At 38.9% G+C, this 16,712-nt stretch overlaps 1 protein-coding gene across 1 annotated transcript; it reads left to right on the forward strand.

The window, feature by feature from the left end:
- The first annotated feature begins 1,869 nt into the window (after nucleotides 1–1,869).
- Nucleotides 1,870–16,140, forward strand: AGR3 (anterior gradient 3, protein disulphide isomerase family member). Its single transcript, XM_026678047.2, has 8 exons — nucleotides 1,870–2,185; nucleotides 3,797–3,925; nucleotides 4,299–4,362; nucleotides 4,554–4,606; nucleotides 5,768–5,844; nucleotides 5,975–6,038; nucleotides 6,699–6,782; nucleotides 15,184–16,140. Exons 2-8 carry the CDS (start codon nucleotides 3,823–3,825, stop codon nucleotides 15,231–15,233), a joined length of 495 nt encoding a protein of 164 aa, XP_026533832.1. The 5' UTR covers nucleotides 1,870–2,185; nucleotides 3,797–3,822; the 3' UTR covers nucleotides 15,234–16,140.
- The last annotated feature ends 572 nt before the right edge of the window (nucleotides 16,141–16,712 follow it).

The raw sequence follows: 16,712 nt of genomic DNA on the forward strand, positions 1-16,712 counted from the left end.
CACCATAATTCAGAATAATGCCACAAATTCTTTTCTTTCTGGTATAACACAACAAAGATAATTTGGGGAAGAAAAGTAATCAAAACGTCATTTCCATAAAGTACTAAAAATAATCAGTTTGGTGCATTAGCTCTTATTGTATGCTGTTCAATTGTAAGTATTACTGTAATCCTTTAAAAAGTTTGTTGCTTCTCTATATACCAGGAGATGGCGCTCCTAGCATTAAACAAAAATAATAAATTTTATTCCTTTTGTTCACTTTCCTTGAAGCAAAATTATAAAAAGATGTTAAAATGGCATTTTGTACTGTTCTTATAAGTCTTCGGGCTCAACAAATGCCAAGACCTTTTTCTAAATTTTCAAGCAAAGATGTAAAAAACAGTTTTCCAACCGAAAAAAAAATAAAATCAAAAGTATTGAACAGTGGAATCTTTATACCTATTAATAAAATCAAAATAAGTAAATTAGTATGCTAAAAAGAAATTATTCAGATATTTTTAACTGTTCTAATTTTTTAGAGTTCGAGTTTTTCCTTAAGTCTTAAAATGAAATTGAATGTATTGTTGCAAATTAAGTCATCTTTTCTTCTATCAATCACTCTTTGCATAAAAAATTCAACCTCAATCTGCAACAAATGATCTACAATTATTTTAAACTATCATACTCATTAAAGAAGATGAGAAGGAGTGGATATAAATATGTGATAGACACAAATCATACAATCATAATTAACTGCATTAAAGCTTGCTTTATTTATTAATTCTGATTTTAAAAGTACACAACGCATACCAGAGCCTTTCAGAATTGAACTCCTGGAGTGACAGTAAGTAGTAAGTTACCCTATAGTACTGCATTCTAACCACTGCGCCACCACAGTTCCTAAAATGAAGATTAAGTTTAGGATTAATATTGATTAAATAAAAGATTAAAACCAAAAATACAGACAATACAGAAGAGTTTTGACCATCATAGCGTGCCTGCATAAGGGCCCCAAGCCAGCCAGCAGAATAAGATATTAAAGCTTTTCCAAAAGACCAGAAAGGTGGAATCAAATCTCAGTCAGGAGGCAAGATGGGATGGGAGCTATGACAGAAAAGGCCCTTTTCTTTACCAAATAGCTGAAATTCTTTGGCTGCGAGGCTCCAAAAAAGGTCTCTTCTGCCAATGTTAAGTGCGGCAGCTAAACTTTTGGAGTGAGATTGTGCCTAAGATAAACTGGCCGTATGCAATGAAGGCTTTGGAAACAAACTGCCAACCGATGCAACTCACTCAATGCTGCATTCATTCCTTAAAGTGTCCTTTTCTTGGGAATATTTTGGAAATCACAAAAAATTATGGAGGAAGCAGGTCAGAAAATACTATTGCAACTATAGTCTACCAGATATTATGAGACTGCAATTCCAAGAATTCTCAATAAACCATGAAGAAACAAGTTGACTTACAGTACTGGGTTCTCAATGCCTTTGGATCCCAGTCAAGGATAAAATTTACAACAATTTCTCAAACAACAGATGTAAAGTATATGTTTAATCAAAGTTAACTGTGCTGTGAAACTAAACAACAAAATAGGCGATTTTATGAAAAAAAAATAATACTCAAGCAACTTCCTCACCCTTCTTTATTTTAATTATCTTATTTTTAAAAGCGTATAATCTATTCCTCCTGAGAACTACATTTTACAATTCCCCCACCTGATTTCTTAATTACATTCTTTTGCACAAAGTAACTCTTGTATCTTCCTATTAGTTTCATCCCTGATCTCAGAGTACCATTGAACTCAGTCATTCAGTAGAAACAATAGCACCTACAGTTCCAACTTTTGTTCCTGGTTTCTTATTTCACTGAACTTGAGCCAGACCATAACCATTTGTGAGGAAAAGTCACAGGCATACAAAGCACTGCTTTTTTCCAGTTCTAATATAATGATACTTGATATAGGCAAAAAATGGGACAAGAAATCCAACTATTCAATAGACCAAAATGTGAACTTGCAAGATTGGGATGCTCAAGGAAAGGAAGGAGGGGCAGGATTGTTCATTACTATCTCATTTGCAATTGAACACATTGTGTAAATCCAGATGAAGAGGCTAGGCAAATCAGCTGAACAAAAGTCTATAAATCACATTTACTCTCAAACATCGGTTTGCTTGGGAAGAACTTTCATTAACACAGCAGACCAATTCTGGTGAGCAAAATTCAAAGTCTTGTTATTTTATTTCACACTACCAAATGATGTTTGTTTATCAGCAAAAAAAGAGATGGGAAGAAATCATTCAGAGACATTTTCTGCCACAAGATTTGTTAGACTGTCTATTATTACATATGAATTGATGTAGATTTCAAAAGACTAAATTGATTTACAGTAATTTATCCACTATACAAAAATATCCACTATGTAAAAATAATGTGATGTTCCTTAAAAAGTCTATATGTGTGTATAATATGCAAACATACATTAAGAAAAATATTAAATAGTTATTTCTTTAAAGACTGAGGATCTTGCCTACAATAATTTGTGAAACTGAGTATTTTTACATAATAACTCAGCTATATTTCTTTACAAACAAATGTGTTAAAAATATTATTGCTAATTTTTAAAAATGGATTTTAATATCACATTTATGGTTCATATTAGTCTTTTATTTGTAGAGTTGACCCAGATTTAAAGGGGATCTTCTAAAAACAGTTAGACTTAAATTTATACCAATAATATGGAGCTATTTTTTTCTAGAAAATAATTATTTTTGTCATTTGTTAATTATGAATCATATCAGTTTAATTACCATAGGGAGGTCAGTTACAAAATAAAAAAAACCTCAATGATAACAACAGAAGTTATACAAATTTTAATTCTCAATGAAATAAATGATAAAAGAATAAATATCCTGGAATGGCTATAAAAATAAATGCACCTTTACTAATAGACAGAACACCTGAATTGTAGGTGCTTCTCATGATTGAAAAATAATATCAGTATTGCAATCATATATCCTTTTAACCTGGTAGAAAATACTGTTGAACTGCAAGTTTGAAATTCTGATTAATTACCGCTTTCCTTAATGTACCTGAAACAGCTACTTTATCTGTCTCTTTTTTAAAACTATATAACATGCAACCTAGCTCTTTTCTGGAAATGCCAGCGTTCAATCCAAAATGCCATAATTTCTATATAAAATGAATAAATGAAAAATAATGGAAAAAATGTGGTTGAAAGAACTTACTAAGAATCCTATTTGTACATTTATTAAATAGATGTTGATGTAGGCTTACACCTGAATTTCTTATTAGATTTGGCATTACAATGCATCTTGAAAAAAAGGCATTTTGTTAGCATTGACAATTTTGTCTATTGTAATTCAATTATCTCTTTAAAAATTTAAATGCTTGCTCATAAACAAGTTTTAAACTATTAGACTTTCTGCTTTATCCAAAAAGCTCTCTATAATTTTATTTTTTATTTGAGCAATTATATTTTATCTTTTAAATGTTATTAGTACAGAAAGTAATTAACATCCCGGGAAAACATATGAAGATAATTTTAATTTCACATTAATCTCACACTGAACTCTGCTACAAATTGCACCAAATTTCTAATAAATGAATTTGTCTTAGATGAAAAATAATGCACTTGATGAATTATGATTTTTCTCAGCTTATTCTATTCTGTGGGTATTTTTTTCTAGTTTTTTTAGGTAGCATCTGCTTCAACAGTTTGGTAAAAAGAATTTCATTTATGGACAGCTATAGCTACTCAAGATATTAGAATATAAAAAGTTGGCTTTGTTTTCATTACCAGAAATTACTTTGAAGAGGGAAGAAAACATGCATTCAGCAGTGAGCTTATCTTTCATATTACTTGCCATTTCATCTAATTTTGCAATAGGAATCAAAAAGGAAAAGCAAGTACCCCAGACACTCTCTAGAGGTATGATGGTTTCACTCTGTTTCTAAACTTCCAAAAATTATAAAATAAATTTTAACTAATTTTTTTTTAACTAATTTTTACTAAAATTGTTTTGTAAATAATATTGGGCTAAAATTCAATGGTATGATACTCTACATTTTAAAAACATAATATAATTTGATATCTTTTTGTACACATGGGTGTATTTTAGTGCACATGCCCTTACAGAAATGAGTTATGAATCTAAGGTACACTAATTTACATTTATTTTAATAGACAAAATCTGTGGTAAATAAATAAATTATTTAACACATTTCAATATTATATAAAATATATTAAGGACAGTTAAATAGAAAACAACTCCATATAAACCATGGACCTATTATTCTTCTAGGATGGGGAGATGATATCACTTGGGTACAAACTTACGAAGAAGGCCTTTATCAGGCAAAACAAAGGTAAAAATAATTTTAAATCTTTCAGGGGAAATTGATTTTTTTTTAAATTTTGTTTCTGTTCTTATGAATGGAGCATTTGTGGCAGCTTGTAAGTTTTAGTTTATTGCTTACAGATATTGTATTATTCATTGTATTTATGTTATATGATAGGGAAAACATATTTCCTAATATTTATTTTCTTTTTGAAAAAGTAATAAGCCACTGATGGTTATTCACCATTTGGAAGATTGTCAATATTGTCGCGGTAAGTCAAAACCAATTTTATTTAAAGTGAAGATCTGGAGAATGCATCTGCATATATATATCACTCATATCATTGTATTCTTCTATTGCAGGATATTTAAAACTCTGAAATCTCAGTCTATAAGTCAAATTGCTCTATGGTTAAGGAAAAATAGTTTGAAGAAACTGCAAGTTTCTAATTAGAATCTTATTTTTGAGAATTGGATATTTTCAAATATTTCAGATATTACTGCTAAAGGGGATGGTGCAAGTGCGGCATTGCTGTAGGCTGATGCTTTATTTTAAAGTATGCCGGTTTATACTTATTTATTATTAAAATAATATGTTTAAAAACTTAGTTGGGACAGTGAGCCTGGTAGGCACCAGGTGATATCTCAAACATATTATTAATTACTATCAACACTATTTTACCAACCACTGAATTAAAGGAAACAATTTCACAAAATGCATCTTCCAGATATACATTGGTGTAAGTAATTCTCATTTTCAAAATTAAATTATTTTAAGCAGAACTCTTTTACATTTATGAAGAAATAATCCCTATTACACATACAGTAATCCTGCTAAATGTAGATAAAGATACATCAGCCCAAGCAGTTAGTAAACCAAAATATAAGAGATGCCTCTTCTAATATTTATTTAGCTTTTTCTACCAAAGCTAAAAAATGTGCAAGGTAGATTACATTAAAAAACATGGAGTTATCTTAAATACTGACAAAACACATTCTATACGGTTCTATTTTACTCCTGTAATCAAAGACAGGGAGGTGTACAGATACATAACACTGATCTCTGAAGAATTCACTGAGAATAATGTCCTTTTGTCAACCTCTATTGCAATATTAATATAAAAAAAAAACCTTCAAGGGGACGGATTTAATTAAATTGTAGGTAGTCTCTCTCATCTTGTCATTGATGCTAAGCAATATGATCACTGTTGGCAAAGAAGATACCTATGGGTTTCTGTCTTTGAGTCTCAAAGTCCTTGCAACAACCATCTCTCACTTGAACAACTTCCAGTTCAATGGACTGCAAAACATTAATATAACACGCCAAAATCAGTATAGAAAATATCAGCTCTAACAAAAGTAAAAAATAAAAAAAACAGCACCTTGTATCTTATCTGTCTTTTAAGATAACAATTGTATTTCATTTTTTGCAGCATTAAAGAAGGTCTTTGAAGAAAGTCAAGAAATACAGGAGATGTGTCAGAATGATTTCATCATGCTCAACCTCATGGTACAGAAATGTAGACATAGATATAAATTAAATAATATCTGAAAGTAATTAGGAAAAGACATGAGTGGTCTTTAGTGAATTTTAAGACAATTTAATAACTATGCCAATTTAAAGATTTTTCTTTTGGCAGCATGAAACAACTGATAAGAACTTATCACCTGATGGACAGTATGTACCTCGAATCATGTTTGTAGGTATGTATCAGACATAATCATAACAATAGCCATAACCTAGTACTTCACCTCTGTAAAATACAGCTTTTGTTGGTTACTGGGACCAGACAAATGTTTCTTTTCTGAGAAATTTTACTTCTGTACTGATGGAATGGAATTTTAGTCTACTAATATTTCTTGATAAAGATGATAGAGAGTTAAAAGAAATCAATCCATTTTATGGAAGCATGCATGTGGAATCATGGGATAATGAATGGATATTCCAGTTTAACTTTCCCTGACTTGATGCCATTCAGATGTGCTAGGACTGTAGCTCTCAGAATATTAAGCCAACATGGCCTTTAGTCTGTTATTTTTTATTTATTTTAGAAATATTATTTTTGAGTAGCATTCCAAAGTGAGATTAAATTCATTATTGATCAAAGCCTTAGTCTTCCCCAGATAATGAACATTTGCAGCCTGCATTATTTCAGTCTTGTAGAAGTTTCCATAGGTATGAAGGAATTATCATTGTCATATTGTAGTGCATTTTAAGTGTAGTGGCTGATTCTTTCACATTCTTCATTTGAAATTCATGACTATTATTAAATTAGTGAAAAGCATCACTTTGAAATCTTATTGATGCTATGTATCAGTATAATTTAAGACTAAAATTGAAATCAATTTTTATTGCTTTTCCAGATCCTTCTCTCACAGTAAGGGCTGATATCACTGGAAGATATACAAATCGATTGTATACTTATGAACCTCAAGACTTAGCTGTGTGTAAGTTTTTCTTTAGTAGGTTGCATTCAGAATACGAATATTTACAGGACTATTTCTCCAAAATGTACTAATAGCATAGAGGATAAATTAAGTAGCATGCTACACTTGCTAAGATACATATAAAAAGTTTAATTCAATATCACATTAGGAAAATAAAAAAGCCAAATAAACTAGATATTTTGGAATTCATTTCCAACAGTCCCCAAAAATAGACACTGGGGAAGGTGGCAAGTCAGCACAGTGCTTATATTGAATGTTATCGTTAGATATGATTACGTCAGTTTTGAATCTTGTTATTCATTAATAATGTTTTATGTGTTATCTTTTTTCTTGTTTTTAAATTGTTACAATGTTCTTTTTTCTTGCTTTTATATTTGCTTTAATTGTTTGCAAGCTGCCCAGAATCATATACATATGAGATGGGTGTCTATATACATTTGAAAAACAAACAAACAAACCAGTGGCAAGGACTGAAAGGCACTAGGCTCAAGCCAATCAAGCCTAAATACCATTTCATGGTTTAACCAATCAGGGTCCCTGCACTATGAATAAGAAGACACAAAGATGGTACATGTACCATCACAAGGTACTAGCACCATGCAAGAATACTTGAATAGTGTCAAGAATACAATTTCTTGCTTTAAAAATTAAGGACTTGAATAAGATCTTCCGTTCTCTACAATGACCTTTGTGCATCTTGTGGAAACAGATAAAAGTGGAGGCAGAACAAACTGGCTCTGTTGAGTGCAAGTATGATTTTTTTTACATGTATTTGTACTTGGTTGGGTTGGGCACATAGATTTTTGGGGTGGTTTTGTTTTTTTGCTCTACCTCTGCAAAGAAAGTGTAGCGTCTGTCCAAGAGTCATAAAAAGTAGGCAGGAAAAGATAACTAAAACTGATTAGAAAGCAAGATTTCCATTAGTCACTCAGATTCTTACATCAGCAAAGACCAATAAAAAGTAGATTAGAGAGAAATTGACAAAGCATCCATATGTTTTACATTAAGAGGCTTGCTTGTTGTTGCTATAATCCAACACAAACTGAAGAAGAACTAATACTTATTTACTTCAATTTGTGTACTATTGTGTATTTTATTTGTGACATTTAATATATTTCTTTGCATATTTTCATTAAAAATTAAAATTAATCAACTTGTATGATCCCTTTCATCAGAAAGGTTGGCAGTTTGAATCCCTAGCACTGCGTAACAGAGTGAGCTCCCATTATTTATCCCAGCTTCTGCCAACCTAGCAGTTTGAAACCATGTAAAAATGCAAGTAGAAAAATAGGGACCACTTTGGTGGATAGGTAACAGTATTCCGTGCACCTTCAGCATTTAGTTATGCCAGCCACATGACCATGGAGACATCTTTGGACAGCTCTGGCTCTTCGGCTTTGTAATGGAGATAAAGCCCACCCCACAGAGCTGGAAACTACTAGCATGTATGTGTGAGGGGAACCTTTACCTTTACCTTTATTACCCCTTTCACGTATTACCCATTTCAACTTAAAGCACCATTTGGGATAATTTTCTCTGATTGAATTGATCATTTTGTTTACCTATAATGTTTCTCAATAGTTATGGGAACATCAAAATGGTCTGCATGATCTAATCAAATAACATGCTGGAATTTCCTGAAATTTTCCATGTTTCCTCAAGAACAAGCTGCTCTAGCTTTATAACAGATTTTCTGTTATTAAAATTTTCTGGAAGCAAATCTCCTGAAAAAAATATATTCCTGAGAAATGATGATTCACTCCTGAAATAGAATTGGACTACACCCAGAACATCACAGACTATTTCCTGTTTTAATAGATTCAGTTCTAGAAATGATGAACCATTAATGAAATGATCAGATTGGCATCTTTGGGAAATAAAATGTAATTGTTCAGGACCTTCTTTCTATAAACTCATAATTCAGAAGTCTAAATCTTCCTAATAATTATACAACTTTAGAGCATAGTCATTTCTGGAAACACTATATAATACCCTCTAAACTTCATTTTAAAATAAATATCAATATTAAAATCTCATAGGTTTGGGGCACATTAAATTTTTAAAAACATGTTCTAGGATGTGTAGGATTTTTAAATTTGTGTGTATGCAGCCCCACTTGAAATTATAGGAAATAGTCCTTACCCAAAGACATGCTTAAATGGATCAATTAGAAAGTTAGTGAACTAAGGAAAATCAAATCTGGATCTAAACAATTACCAAAAGTGGGTAAGGCCCAATCTTCTATAGAATTAAATTGACCATATCCAAGCCATGTTGTGTAGTTATAGAAACCAAGATAATTGTTTATTTTGCCTACCTAGTTCTCAAAGCTGAGGAAAAAGAAGAGTTAAAGAGCAAGATTCTTACTGCACAACTCACCACCAGAATCAAATTTACTTCCTAAAACCCAATTGCCTACAGAGCCAAAAGAGTACCTTTTCTTGTTTACCCAGACCCTAAGAAGACAGGAGTGATTTAATAAATCCCTTTGCTTAAGTGTCCATGGGACATAGGTACTTTCAGGAAGACAGAGTCTCCATAAATGGTGATTGTCGTGTCCGTCGAGAAAGGAAGCTCGGAGACAGTGACTTGGTTTCAGCTCTTTATTGGCTCCTGAATACAGCTTAGGCTTGAAGGGAAAAACTGCGGCTTTTTATTCTCGAGCCGCGGCGGTCGCGACCAATGACACCGCTTGAATCTCCCGCGATTAGTTTCCACCAATCGCGGGGATTCGGTGAGCGACAATCAGTGCGGCTCGCTCGACCAATCCCGGTCGTCGCGCGCCTTAACCAATCGCGACGGGGGGCTACGAGTATGTTAATTGACTTGTACAGAACACCCCTCCCTCTTGGTTCGGGTCCTCACGTAACGTAGTCCCGTGAGGTAGGCGGGGCTTCGTACTTGTCTACTTGACTTGCGCAGCTTAGTTGTTGTTTGGTTCCCGGCCGGTTCGGTCGGGACTTCTGTTTCTCTTGGCCCTGTCGATGGAACCCCTGGAAGGTGTCGCTGGGCCTCTTGTTGCAGCTCCCTCCTGGTCTACCCGGGTTGGTCGAGCTGCGACTTTCGCCCGCTCCTGCCTGGTCTTTCCGGGCTGGTTGAGCTGGCCTGGCTGTTCCTTCCTGGTGAGACTTCGGGCTGGCTGTTGACTGGTGAGTATTGCTGGTTATTTCCTATTTGATCCTCTGTGTCTTCCCTCCCCTCTTGGTTTGTGTTATCGGTGTCGTCTGTGTTTGGTTGCGTGTCGGTTGTGTTTTTTGTTCTCGATCTTATTTGATCGATGTGGCGTTTCCATGTTTGTCCGTCGGTTGTCTGTAGCCGGTAGGAGTGGGGTCCTGTCAGTTGGGTTATAGTTGCCGGTACCCATAGTGGGTCTCCGGTAAGGTTTTTTGCATAGACTGCGTCGCCTGGTGCAAAAACCGGTGCTTGCTAGATGAGTCCGGGGTTTTTCCGGGTTGTATGTGGGGTGTAGTCTGTCGAGTGGTGACCTTAGTTTTCTCCCCATTAGTAATTCTGCCGGGCTTTTGTTAGTCGTTGTGTTAGGGGTGATATGTTGTATTAGGAGCATTTTATTTATTTTTTTCTTGTATGTCCCGTGTTCGATCTTTTGGAGGGTTCTTTTTGTAAATTGAACCATCCGTTCTGCCCTACCATTGGCCGCCGGATGCGCCGTCGCTGTCAGTGCGTGTCGTATGCCTCGTTCCGCTAGGAATCTTTCCGAATTCAGCGAGGTGAACTGGGGTCCGTTGTCTGACACGATGACATCCGGGAGACCGTGGGTTGCGAAGAGTTTGTTTAAGACCTTGGTTACTGCATCTGTTGTGGTGGTCTTCATGTTGCTTACCTCCAGCCAGTTGGAGTAAGCATCCACCGTGATGAGGAATGTGTTCCCTTTTGTGGGCCCGGCAAAGTCTATATGGAGTCTCGACCATGGTCCCCTGGGCGTTCCCATTCTAAAATTGGTGCTGCGGGGGATTTGGTCTGGTTTCTTGGCAGCGCGAGCACTTGGCTACCCAGGCCTCGATCTCCTTGTCCATACCTGGCCACCAAGCATAGCTTCTGGCTAAAGCTTTAGTCCTCACAATCCCCGGGTGCCCTTCGTGTAATAATTGTAATACCTTCCCTTGCAGTTTTTCCGGTATGACCACCCTGTCCCCCATAACAAACAACCTTTCTGTAGTGACAGTTCTGTTTGCCGGTTTCGAATGTCCTGAATGCATCATCGCTGTCTTTCTCTGGCCATCCCTTTGCTACCCAATGTAATACCCGCGCCAGACGCTTGTCTTTATTAGTCTCTCGGGCAATGTCTGGCGCGGTTATGGGTAGGTCCGGCAATGTCTCTATGCTGAGGGTGGTCGTCGTGGGAGCTGGATCGTCGTCTAGGTCGGGAAGCGGCGAGCGGCTCAACGCGTCTGCATGGGAGATCGCCTTACCCGGTCTGTGTGTGAGCCGGTAGTCGTGGCGGCGAGGAACTCAGACCACCTTGTCATCCTGGGGGATAGGATGTTCGGGTGGCCTTGTTCCCCGCCAGGATGCCTAGTAGCGGCTTGTGGTCCGTGATGAGGGTGAATCGGCGTGTAGAGGTACTCGTGGAACTTTTTTACTGCTGCGACGATGGCCAGTGCCTCCTTATCTAATTGGCTGTAGTTTCTTTCGGGTTTGCTGAGTGTTCTTGAAAAGAAAGCGATGGGTGCTTCTTTTTCCGTCTGGGAGTGTATGGCTGAGGACAGCGCCGACGCCAAATGGTGAGGCGTCGCATGTGACGGCGATGGGTAGGGTCTCATTATACTGAATGAGAACGGCATCCGAGGTGAGCAGGTCTTTGGTATTCTTGAATGCGGTGTCCTCCCGTTTCCCCCAGGTCCATTTGGCCGTCCTGTCCAGGAGCCTATGCAAAGGCTCTCCGCCGGTCGCCTTTTGGGGCAAGAACACATTGTAAAAATTTAGCAGTCCCAGAAATGCCTGCAGCTCTGTTTTGTTCTTGGGTGTGGGGGCTTCCTTTATGGCTTTGACCTTGCTTCCGGTTGGGTGGATGCCATGTCGGTCTAGGAGGTACCCCAGAAACTCGACTTGCTCTGTGTATAGCTGGCATTTCTCTTTCTTCACCTTTAGCCCGGCCCCTTTGAATTTTTCTAGCACCTCCCTTAGGCGACCCTCTAGTTCCTCCTGGTTGGCTGCTGACACCAATACATCGTCAAAATAGGGAACCACCCCTTGATTCCTCGCAGCAGTCTCTCCATGAGGCTCTGGAAGATTCCTGGGCTACGCTGACTCCAAACTGGAGTCGGTTACAACAAACGCTCCCGGTGGGTGACTATTGTTTGCGCCTCGGCGGTTTCTTCATCGACCGGCAGTTGCTGATAGGCTTGCGCCAGGTCGAGCTTCGCAAAGACCTTGCCCCCCAGCGAGTGTAATAGGTGTTGCACTACTGGGGACGGGGTAGGCGCTTTGTTGCAGGGCGCAATTGAGGGTGGCCTTATAGTCCCCGCAGATCCTTACTGACCCATCTGGTTTGACTGGGGTGACTATAGGGGTCTCCCACCGGGCGTGGTCGATTGGCTGCAAAACCCCCTGTTTGACGAGTTTGTCAATCTGCTCGTCTATTTTCTTCCGGAGTGCAAAAGGCACCCGTCTGGGTTTTAGGCGTATGGGGCGACATTTGGGTCTAGGCTAAAAGAGATAGGGGGCCCTTTGTACTTGCCTAGGGTGCCGTCGAATACTTCTTGGAAGTCCCTCGCCAGCTGCTGCTCCCAGTCGGCCTCTGTGGTGTGGTTTACTCCCGTGACCTCGATCCCGAGTGGCGCGAACCATTGAGTCCTAAAAGGCTGGGTCGGTTCCGGTCCACGATAGTCAGGGAAGTTTCGCGGTGCGGTTTTTGAAAGTCACCACGAACTGTCCGGTCCCAATGACGGGGATGCGGTTCCCCTGATAGTCCTTGATGATCAGTTTCTGGTTCTCCAGTCCTCTTTTCTGGATGTTTGGCACCAGGCGCTTGAGTTCTTTCCAGGCGACCATGGAGAGGTAGGATCCGAGTCTACCTCCATCCGGCATGGTTCGCCTCGATGCTCACCTCCACGTAGACCTTCCGGGCATCCGTGGTTTCGGCATGGCCGATGGTGACCGTCTGGTGGGTTTCTTCTCTCTGTCGGCCTTCCCGCTCCGTCGTCCTCGGTTGTCTCGGTTCCAGCGATAGTCGGCTTGGCGATCTCTGATTCTCGGGGGTGTCGCCTCGTCCCCGGTTGCTTGGTTCTCGCCGGCGGGGGCTGTGTGTCTTTTTGAGTCGGCAGACTCGGGCGATGTGGCCCTTCTTGTTGCACTGCCGGCAGATCGCGTCGATAAAACGGCACTCGGATCGAAGTGGTTTCCCCGCACCCGGCGCACTGGTTCCCCGACTTACGACCCGTTGATCTCGCCGGTCCCGTCCTGTTTGTAGTCGGTGGACGTCTTCCTCCTCGTCCATGGTATCGGAGGCGGAGTCCAGGTCCCCGTGGTGTGTGGTGGTTTCTCGTTGGCTTGTCTCGGGGTTTCAGTGTGGTCCCCGTTGTCTGCCCTCCGAAGTCTGGCTGCTGACTTCCGGGTGGCTTCGGCTGCGGAAGCTTCGGCCAGGGCGTCTCGAGGTCGATGTTGCCTTTCGCCATCAGTCGACTTTTTAGTGCCTGATCCCTGAGGCCTAGGACCACGCGGTCTCGGAGGACATCGTCCAGGTCCCTGAACTCGCACATCCCCCCTAGGTCTCGCAAGGCGGCTATAAAGTCGCTAATGCTTCTCGCCTTGCCGCTGGTTTCGCCGATAGAACTCATCCCGCCGGATGAGAATGGGCACAGCGGGGGCGTAGTGGTTCCGAAGGAGTGGCTCGAGATCGGCCCAGTCCATCGCCTTCACGTCCTCTGGCTTCGCGAGGCTTTGGCCATCTTAAACACTGCGGGCCCGCAGTGTGTGAGGAAGACGGCCCTTTTCTTCTGCCCGTTCGCATCCTTCAAATTGCTACTTCGAGGAACATCAGGAATCTATCCGTGTACGATTCCCAGTCCTCGGTAGCGGGGTTGAAGGGTGCTGGTGGGGTCATGCTGGCCATCTCGTCGGTCCTTTGTCTTCCTCGGGACACGTGCTCGGTGGTTATTCTTTGGATCCCACCTTCGTCGCCAGTGTCGTGTCCGTCGAGAAAGGAAGCTCGGAGACAGTGACTTGGTTTCAGCTCTTTATTGGCTCCTGAATACAGCTTAGGCTTGAAGGGAAAAACTGCGGCTTTTTATTCTCGAGCCGCGGCGGTCGCGGCCAATGACACCGCTTCGAATCTCCCGCGATTAGTTTCCACCAATCGCGGGGGATTCGCAGCGGACCAATCAGTGCGGCTCGCTCGACCAATCCCGGTCGTCGCGCGCCTTAACCAATCGCGACGCGGGGCTACGAGTATGTTAATTGACTTGTACAGAACAGTGATTTTGACTAGTTAGTAAAATTGTATGCTGCTAGAACCACCAATACAGTAATTTTAAAGGAGTATTGACTGACTGAACTTAAGCATGTTGGCTTATGGGGTCTGTCCTACCATTAGTAGAGTTAGGCAGCCAACTTCAATGGCAAATGCTGAAGTGGGGAACCAATAGAAACATTTACTAAGGCAGAAAATAAACAATAAAAAATGCAAAGATAGAAATTAAAAGCAAACATTTGGCAAATGATGTATTTTAATTTCCATTCTAAATGAAAAGGCACAGAAGGCAAGCATATCTCTTAGCAATTGCATAGTTTCCAGTGATGGATTCTAGATTAAGGAATCTAGGAACAATCACTGGAAACTATGCCCAGCAAGAAATTGTCATCCCAGTACATATATTTCAATTTAGGAATTGTATGATGCCCAGAGGTTGAAATTCTTAGCAGTCTAACTGCCAACATTTAAGCTCCTGGCATTATTTGTTTGGATAAGCTCTTCCTTCAGCCAAATCTATCCATTAAGGGTAACTAACCCCAACCCTTTTTATCACGTTTTCTGCCTTCAGATGTAATAGAACATGTCAATTGCCTGTTAACTGATTTTCATATATGGCATTGAAGGCCACAGGTATCTTATCGTTTATCTGCAGAATTGGCTACCTTGGCAGTTCTACTCTGGGATGGTATTGAATGTCATAACCAAAAAAAGTTACAACAACTATTGATTTTCATAGAGATGGTTACATTTCATAATTATTTGAATTTTCTGTCATCTTTCTTTTATTATACTCTGCCTTTTCCCCTGTAGCATGTCAGTTTTTAATTTTTTTAAAAAAATTACATTATAAATATTTTATAAATGAAATACCTGAAAAGTTAAAGGCATTGGATCCATCATGTATTTTTCCATTCACTCCTTTTTTTGAATTGCAATGTTCCAGATCACTTTACTATCTTCTTTTTTCAGTAATCAAGAATATGAAGAAAGCATTGCATCTCATTCAGACCGAATTGTAAATGAATGCTGAATTGATGACCACAACAACAGATAAAAGAAATGTGGACCAAGAAAAATCATTTACAAAAGCTGTTGTGTTGTCTTGTCCCTTTGGAATGTTATCTATTTACGTTGCAAGCTTACTTCACATCTGCTGAAAAAAATAATAGTGGCTGTAATAATAGAAGAATTCAGTGATGTTCATCAGGTTACTTCTCTCCTTGGGATTTTATATAGCAGGATACTTTCCCATGCTACTGAAGAATCTGTTTTATAATAAGGATACAGGTTTAATGAAGGAGATGTGTTGTATTGCCTTTCTAAATATATGCATCAGGTTATTTTGCATTAATGAAGGCCATCACAAACCTCAGAAAACAAGTTCTTTTCTGTAAATACTGTTGCTAGAGATAGAGATACTTCTGTTCCATATATCTCTTGAATTCACAGTCCCGATACTTTCAATTTATAGAAGTCCAAATGAAATAGTAGTTTTTTGTGAGTCAATATGATATAGCAATTAGGGGGTTGAATTGAGACTTCAAAAACCTGGGATCAAATCCCCATTTAACAATAGAATTTATTGAATGACTAGGGCTAGACTTGGGCTATATTGCTCACTAGGACCTTGTGAGGATGATGTGACGAGTGATCACATTTGTGATGCCTTAGCTTTCTTACGGAAATATGTCTTTGTAGAACAGTAATGTTGTTGGTTGAAACTCTCGCTTTGTACTGCTGTGTAGAAAAATGCTTATAGGATAGAAAGAAAAAATTTCATTTGCTAGAATGCAAGAAATTAATGTCATAAAGTTCCATGGGAAGGACTCATTAATAAGTGACTTACATTTAAAGTTCTGAATATGTTGCAAATGACTGGTGAGCTGCGTAGTTTCATAAAAGAAATTAATAAAACTCTGCAGTCAACTTCTTTGTGTGCTTCTTTAGTATCTCATGCTATCAAATTATGTACAGAGTTCTTTCAGTATATGAATACAGCATTGCACATGGCAGATGTACAATAGAAAAAGAGATATATCCAGCCTTCTGTTCCCAAACAAACTAAGTGCCCATTGAAATAACTCTTGTATCCCAGCAACTGGCATCAAGAAGTACATTATTTCTGTTGCTGGTAATAATATATGGCTTTTCCTATCAATCATGATTGAGACTTATATATGGCCTGAAACTGCATTGGTCACCATGTAGGATGGATCACTTAGGCAGCACTGGATTATGGGAATTTTGACCCTCCTGAGTTTCCTGGCAGCTTTAACATCTCTGTACAGGGCTGCTATACAGCATAGAGTAGCCTTCTTCATCTGTGTGTCCTCAAGTAACTATAGTTTCCAGAATTTCTGTTTAAGTATGCTTACCAGGAAGAATATAGTTCCAACATTTCAGGAAGTATCACACTGGGAAAAGTTAAAGGCATCAAGATTCTGCAGTATTATTTCACAACCACTGAGTGGCATCAGTTACACATCAAGTATGTTTCA

This window comes from Notechis scutatus, chromosome Z, assembly GCF_049901735.1.
Source record: "Notechis scutatus isolate UNSWTSFEM ecotype Mainland chromosome Z, rNotScu1.2, whole genome shotgun sequence".
Lineage (NCBI taxonomy): Eukaryota > Metazoa > Chordata > Lepidosauria > Squamata > Elapidae > Notechis > Notechis scutatus.

Bases quoted from the DNA above. Each gene is read 5' to 3' on its own strand.
- AGR3 (XM_026678047.2), top strand. From the start codon at position 3,823: ATGCATTCAGCAGTGAGCTTATCTTTCATATTACTTGCCATTTCATCT. The intron at 3,926-4,298 runs GTATGATGGTTT...TTATTCTTCTAG, and splicing joins ACCCCAGACACTCTCTAGAG to GATGGGGAGATGATATCACT. The intron at 5,845-5,974 runs GTACAGAAATGT...TTCTTTTGGCAG, and splicing joins TCATCATGCTCAACCTCATG to CATGAAACAACTGATAAGAA.